The 8,124-nt window shown below is 39.8% G+C and overlaps 1 protein-coding gene across 1 annotated transcript in view; it reads left to right on the top strand.

Moving 5' to 3' along the window:
- Window positions 1-8,124, top strand: part of DGKK (diacylglycerol kinase, kappa) — a gene marked incomplete at its 5' end in the record, with an annotated part of 129,308 nt that overhangs the window by 45,607 nt on the left and 75,577 nt on the right. Inside the window, 2 exons of the mRNA XM_014538272.1 lie at window positions 1,561-1,641; window positions 3,723-3,827. Of these exons, the coding sequence (XP_014393758.1) occupies window positions 1,561-1,641; window positions 3,723-3,827 (186 nt within the window). The remainder of the gene's footprint in view (window positions 1-1,560; window positions 1,642-3,722; window positions 3,828-8,124) is intronic.

Here is an 8,124-nt window from a genome sequence, read left to right as displayed (position 1 = left end):
ATTCATATTCTAGTCTTCCTTTAACTTGGACTTTTGGGGCAAATGGGGGACACTTTTCTCTCCCTTCTCTTTCCCATTTCCCTCCCCTTTCATAAGTTCCTCAGTTAGCTCTTCTGCACCCAGAACCAACTACATAATTTTTGGAGCCCAATATAAAATAAAAATATGGGCATCTTATTTGAAATGTAAAGAGAAATGTCAATAAAGATACTAAAATATAAAGCAATGACTTGTCGAGGCATCTTTTATTTGTCATTAGATGTCATTGTAAGTAAAGAAAAAAACTTTAGATTATTAGCAATTTTGCTACCTGTTTGTATATTGTACAATGCCAGTTTTAAAAGAAAATAGAAAAGCATTTAACACACGAGGAACAATCAAAATTATATAGTTTGCATATGGTGGTTCATACACACACATATATTTTGTTCTTACCAGTACACAAAACTACACAAAAGTAACTCAACTGTTTTTATTCACATCTTGACCCTTACACATTCTACCAACACTTTCTAAAAGGAAAAGGAATTATGGGTTTCCCTATCTTTCCCTTTCTTTCAATATTATAACTTTCAGCATAAATGATTGGCTAATTCAGGGAAGTAACATAAGCAAGAAAGAATACAAGAGAGTTACTTGGTTGTTCATGTTTCTTAGAACACCACTGCTATGTTTGAAATGAGTTCTAGTTCCAACCAAATATGTGGTCTCTGAGGGCTGTCAGCTCTCCTACTTACTCAGTCATAGATGTAACATGCTTATTTTATACTTGTTTTGAATCTCACTGAACTCTCACACATCATGAGTCCACTGGAATTCTATGCTCATGGGTATCATGAATGCAAATAACTGACAAGATATGGGGTGGACATGCATATTGTGCATATCTCCTCTGCTCATGTTTATGACCCCTTGTCCCACTGGATTTCACTTATAAAATACAAGTTAAATGATAAACATATTAAAAATTTCAAGACTGCAACAGCAGATCATTAAACCAAGTGTGAGGCCCTTCTGAACATGAGATCCTTTATGACTGCACAGTTTGCATACCATTGAAGCCAGTCCCATCTGTATACATAGTACTGATTTCCTGCTGCTGGCTAGGTGTTACCTACTATAGCCAGTGTATAACAAAACACAGCCCTAAAACTGGAAGGGGCTAGCAACAAAGGCTGCCAGCTAATAAAATTGGAGATACTAACTCCTATCTGCTCCACTAGGCCCCTAGCTAGACCTCATCACATTATCTTCTCCAACATAAACCTTTAGTTTTGAATAATTCTCAATTACCCAGGCCTTCCTATAAATCTACATCAAAGTTTTGGGAAGAGTTGTGTTTTGGCTTAATATGGTTTGTTTTTTATTTGTCACATGTTTTATCAACAAAAAGCATGATGCTAAATAAATCCCAGCACTCAAGCCAGAGCAATGATTACATCATGACTGCCAAAAATGCCTATTAGTGTGTGTGTGTGTGTGTGTGTGTGTTTACTTTTTAGTGTATCTTTGCCTCATTAACCAGATGGTTCTTTTTCCTTCTCCCTCTTATCTTTCCAGTTTGCACACTTTGAAACCGTTGATCTGTCTCAGGTCGTCTTGGCAGAAACTAGCTGTAGAAACCTTTGCCACAGTTTTTGTGTAAGTAAGGTTGAGAATGACTGAATGGCCCAGGGTGGGAGCTAGCTGGGAAGAGAGTTTGCCACACCTACTTGCTGCCTTTCTGGAGTTCAGGTTTTCCAAGTCTTCTTTGATCCCAAATGTGTATGGAAATCCACTTAAAGTAGCATTGCAATCAAGTGCTAAAGCTTATTCATATAAACACTTAGACCATTCCACCACAGGGGGAAAAAAGTGATGGCCCTATTCCCTATCTGTGATAAAATTTAGCTGATTTGGGAGTAGGGGAATGACTATTACAAAAATCAATCCTCCTGATGAAGGTGACTTAGAGTATCACTTGGAGGTTTTCAATAGACTGCTAATACGTTACAGAAAATATCAGGATAATCAAGCTATATGACATGCTCTCCTTTGATGAAGCAGATAAGATCCTAAATCCAAAGTGAAAACTACCCTATGCCCAGATTACTAATGAGAGTACCTCAAAGAAAGCAGAGGATTTTCTAGGGAAGTATTCAATGATTTGGAACTGCTGAAATTTCATAAGGCTTTGGGCATTCAAGTGAGTTCAGATCAGAAAGCTCACTGAAAAATAGCAAGTCCATTGATTCAGGTATTCTCCTCCCAGAACTATCTTCTCCCAGCCTCAGTGTTGGATTATGGAGACTGGGTTTCCTCTTCAGGCAGGTGGAAGGTTATACTTAGCAGACTAAAAAGCTACAGGCCCAAAATCCCGCTTCTGAAAGGAGAGTAGGGTCTAGATATAAGAGAGACCCTACTCTCATTTCTCTCATTATATCACATTGACCCAGGGTAAAGCTAATGATTTTGTTGACCTATTCCCCAAAAGCTTAATCTTTGGCTGATGAGCATACAGGCTAATGTTTTTGGTCTCCACTCTACAAAGAAATCCAAAGGGTTAGGTTGCCCCTTAGCCTAATTGAAACACAGAGACACTGTCCATCAGCCCCATACAAAAATGGGTTTGGACCAAAAGAGTGGCTGTTATCACAGTTCCCACTAGTTCTTATTCCCATCTATCACAGAAGAAAAATTAAATCGCTAGTTCTAAGATATGGGGGGCTGGTAGTAAAGGCAAGTAGAACCATTGAAGGAATGACTGATGCTATTGCTATCCATGTTCCCTCATTCCCTCTGGGAAAAGACCAAGTCATAGCCATAGTCTACCTCTGTTAGACCCTCAGCATGGATTTTTCATTCTTGCCTTAGTTCCTGCAATAAGCAGGATTAAGGGATACAATGGTAAAGTTCTCTTCAGGTTGTCCCTGACTGTAAGAAAGAAATAAACTAGGTTTTTAGATTTCTCACTCCATTCTCACTCTCTTCCCAAACAGAGAGGCACACCTTTATGAACCATATACCCTTAAACCATTTTTTAAATTTTGTTATTGATTTCAGAGAGGAAGGGAGAGGGAGAGAGATAGAAACATCAATTATGAGAGAGATTCATTGATTGGCTGCCTCCTACATGCCCCTACTCGGGATCGAGCCTGCAACCTGGGCATGTGCCCTTGACTGGAATTGAACCCGGAATCCTTCAGTCCACAGGCCTATGCTCTATCCACTGAGCCAAACCAGCCAGGGCCCCTTTTACCATTTTCAAGTAGACAGAGCAGTAGTGAGTAGGATGTTCAGGCAACCTCACTTGAGGTTTAAAAGCATGTGCTCCACAGCCAAAGAATCTGGATTTCAATGCTGGCTTAGCTTTTTACCTGCTAGGTGGCCCTGGGCAAGTCATTTAATTCCCTTTGCCTTGGTTTTCCTGACTATGAAGTGGGAAAACCCCCTATATCATGGGGTTGTAATGAAGATTAAAATAACTAATATACATACATGGCAATAGAACAGTACAAGGAACACAGTAAATGTCATTAAAGTGTTGTTTGTTACTATTATCATTATTATTATTTTGGGTGGGGAAATAGGGAGCTTCAAGTGGTTCTGGGAACACCTGTCTTGTGTTTAAAAAGTTGCTTGGGTCATGCTTGGTAGACCTGTCTAGGTCCTTGGAGAATTCACAGGCTCTGGGGGCAAATTTGTGGCGTGTGAACCAGCTAATAATGTGACTTTTTGTTTAGGTAATCACACCACAACGAAAACTTATCCTGGCGGCGCCCAACCGGAAAGACATGGAAGAATGGATTAACGTCATAAAAACTGTTCAACAGGGAGAAATTCGTAAGGTAAGGAAATAGTAGAGAATCCACACAACACTGAAGTATAAACTCATAATTGACTGAGTTAAGCCATCTTTCAAACAGGGAAATAAGATGGAAGCAGAGCCCATCTGGTCAGGAATTAAAGATGAACATAATTAGAAAACCTATTTAAAACTATTTATAAATAGGAGTGATTCATTTAGACTCAGACCTTGGAACGTATGTGGTTTAGATACCTCTGTACACATCCATTTAATATGTATATGTCACTATATGCTCAGCGGATAAGGCATTCAAGATGTATGTGAGCATCTAATTTAGATGTTCTTATGTTAGAAAAGCTTAAATCAGTAGTCTTGACTTGGGTCTGCTGAGTAACTACAGTAACAGCTAAGGAAACAGACTCAAAAAGGGAAAGCAGACCAAAATGAAGTAACTACTCAGTAGCAAAGCCTATATCGTTAACCACTACGTAATTCTGCCTTTTTGTTTATTATCTATCAGAAAAGAAATGTAGAGGGAAGAGCAAGGAGTGGTCCTACTCAAAGCTTAGCAGGGTTCCTTTTCTCCATAACAATACCAAACCCCACTGCTCCCTGCCACAAATGGTGCCACCATTCAAATTCTGGGCTATGCCTTCAGCCCACTATTCTGCAGACCTACCACAGTTAGAAGTTACATAAGTTTTAAAGGGGGAGAAATTTTTGTCATTTGTTTACTCAGAGAAGTGTCTGGCACATAGCAGAAGCTCAATAAATATTTGCTGAATGAATAAATGAGGGCAATCTATTCTGTAGCTCTTGGGGATAAAGGGGAAAACAAATCTACCCTTTAAAAACCCCTGATGTCTTAAATATCTAAAGGATAGAATATTGTTATAGGCATTTAGGACAAAGCAGTGCAGACTATGGCTTAGTAATAATGGGTTTTAGAAGTAAAATCAATGCCATGGAGAAAAGCTATCTGTCCTCACTCCCCTAGATTTCTTAGGCTTTTGACCACTTAGTTTCATAATTATATATTTTGCTAATCATGGCTATGAGACATCACAAGTTCACTGAACTGGGGCCTACATACCTCTCCACATATCATTAAGGCCTCTCCTAGGACCACATTGAATATGCTTAATTGAGAAATTCTTTGCTTAGAAACTGAAGATGGTCTTTGTGTGACTTAGGACTCAACATTTCACTCCTTTATCGTCTTCCTTTCCTGATGAAGAAGCACATCCTGTCCCTCCTGCCCACCCACAATGAGGCCACTATGGCACAGCACTAGAGGTAGCCACACAAAAAAATATGACTTTCATGCTCCTATTCTCCCTCCTGTAGACCAATCCCTTTCCTCCCCTCAGTTTATCTCTATCCAAACTGGAGCACTTCTCATGAATCACATCTTTTCAATTTGGTAAAAAAAAAAAAGGCCACATAGGATATTTTGAATTTTAATTATTAGTTTGGTAATGCAAAAACTTCTAAAGTAATCCATAAGAGTAATGATCTGTAATTTCTGGCTCAATTGAATTAAACACCTTGTTGTTGACTACCCTGCACAAACTACAAAGGAAAAAAAATAATAGTCTGCTTGCTTACACTCTTGAAAGAGTTGAGTTTCAGGTTGTGATCACAACCTCTGTAGAGCTGCTCTAGGGACCTAAATCTATTAAGGAATACTTTTAGCTGAAAGTAAAATGTCTCACCATCAGCATCTTAGCAATTCATCTTGCTTAAGGCTTAGAGACTCAAATACGCTTTCTCTCATATAAAGCTCAACTCCAATGATCTATTCTATCTTCTGTCACAACCAATGCTTGATTTGGGTTGAAGAAAGGTTAATAATTAACTAAGCGGTTTATTAAAGTCACTACAAAGCAGTTGGATAACTTATTGGAAACTAGTCAGTGCACATTAAAGAGTGAACTCCTACTAGGTACCCAGTTCTGTTCTATAGAGAGTTGGGAAAAAATGTGTTGCTGCTCCTGTCCACAGTGATATTTTTAGGTAGTTGGGGAGACAAAATATACACAAAGAAATAGTTAAGTGGCAGTACTCAAGATAAATAACAATTTTCAGAGATGTTACAAGGCAGTGAATGACGGATTTGCCAGATTAATAAAACAGACATTAAAGTGGTATGGGAGTTCAAGGCAGGAAGACATAAATATAGGCTGAAGTACTCTGGGAAGAGTTTATAGAAGAAAAATTTGTGACTGAACTTGAAAGATGAATAGGATTTTATTGGTGGTAGGGGATTAGGGACAGGCAGAAGTCCTGAGCAGAGGAATTGACATAAGCAAAATCTGAGTAATAGAAAAACAGAAACTTTTCGGAATAGAGTGAAAGGGGACTCTATTTGACCAGAAGAGTTTGGGAAAGTGAGTTTAAGAAATGTGTATGAAGAGGTAAGTTGAGCTTGATTCTGAAAGATTATCAATGTCAGGATAAAGAGTAGGGAAGAATTGCAACATGAAAGTTCAGTTTAAGGATAGATTAGAAAGGGGAGATAGTTTATCAAAGGGATACTTTACAAATATAAGCTGGATTAGACAAGGGATAAACTGGAGACCAAAAGATCAGAGGAGGCTATAAATTAATGCAGGAAAGACAAAGTTAAGCCTCAGGATGAGGATAGAAAGGGAAGACAAATAGTAGATACCAAGTTGAGGTGGGGAGAACCTAAACATATGAGAGGTAAAGGAGAGAGATAAGTCACAGGCAAATGAGAAGTTTGAGCCTGGGAGACTTAAAGAAAAAATAATTGTCATGAAACCATTAACTATGGGAACAGGAATGAACCTTAGAACTAGACTACAGATTTTAGACTCTAAAGCATCTTTAGATCAAGTCATGTAGCCTTTATTTGAATTACTCCAAATATGGGGAACTAAGACTCTTGCAAAAGACTCCATTCAATGTTCCTAAAGTTCTAAATTTTAGAAAGTTTTTTCTTCACCTTTGGCCTAATAGAATAGCTTTCTAACATTCAGTGTGAGCTGCAAGAATGGTATCAGCTGCCTTTTGAGGTAGAAAGTTCCATGTCACTGGAAGCATTTATTTATTTATCCATTTATTTATGCATTTATTTATTTTTAGAAATTTTCAAATTGTTTTGAGAGAAAGGGAGAGAGAGAGAGAGAGAGAGAGAGGAGAAATATCGATCAGTAGCCTCCTACATGTGCCCCACAGAGGATCAAACCTGCAACTTAGGTATATGCCTTGACTGAGAATAGAACCCGCCATACTTTGGTGTATAGGATGACATTCCAACCAACTGAGCCACCACTGGCAGAGCTCATTGGAAGTATTTAAAGCAAACTAAACAACTTTTTAAAAACTTGTACAGAAAATTAAATTTTTATAGTGACATCAGCAAGATGGCAGACTAGGAAATCTCAAAGCTTATCCTCTCCCCTACAAAAACAACAAATAAACAACCATGTGCCAACTAGAATGCTTATGAGAGTTCCAGAATACTATAAAGAAGCTGGAGAAACTCTATGGAGCACAGAGACTGACTCATCACATAGAAAATCATAGTAAGCCATTTACCTCCGTAGCCCCATCCTCCAATTTGGCAGAGCTTGAGGCCAACAGGAATTCCCTTGGCGTGATCTCTTCCCACAAGAGAAAAGGAGAGGAGCATTCCAGCAACTCTTGAGTGGCTGACTCAGTGAAAAACAAAATCCAAAAAATATGGTGTCAACAAGAGACTCACTTTAAAATTAAACACCATAGGCTGAAAGTAAAGGATGGAAAAGATATTTCATGCAAATGGTAACCAAATGAAAGCATGGGTGGCTATACTTATATCAGACAAAATAGACATTACGTCTAAAATTGTCTTTAAAGACAAAGGAGGACATTATCCTATATAATAAAGGGATAATATGCAAATTAACCCTCAGGCCTCACAAAATGGCTGCCTACGACCAGGCTGGCAGGGGGTTAGTGAGGGATGACTAAACAACTGAACAAGCAGGCTGCTTGGGGCAACCAGGCCAGCCGGGGGGTTAGTGAGGGATGACCAAACGATTGAACAGCAGGCTGCATGGGGTGACCAGGCTGGCTGGGGGGCTGTGAGGGGCGACCAGGCTGGCAGGGCGGGGCAGTTGGGGGTGACCAGGCCAGCAGGGGGGTCAGTAAGAGGCAACCAGGCTGGCAGGAGGGCAGTTAGGGGCAACCAGGCTGGTGGGGGGGTGTGCAGTTGGGGGTGACCAGGCTGGCAGGGGGGGCAGTTGGGGGCGATTAGGCTGGCAGGGGCAGCAGTGAGGGGCAACTAGGCTGGCGGGCAGGGGGGCAGTTAGGGGCAACCAGGCTGGCAG

The sequence above is a fragment of the Myotis brandtii genome, unplaced genomic scaffold (genome assembly GCF_000412655.1).
Source record: "Myotis brandtii unplaced genomic scaffold, ASM41265v1 scaffold1875, whole genome shotgun sequence".
Lineage (NCBI taxonomy): Eukaryota > Metazoa > Chordata > Mammalia > Chiroptera > Vespertilionidae > Myotis > Myotis brandtii.
This window is presented reverse-complemented; position numbering and strand designations above follow the sequence as displayed.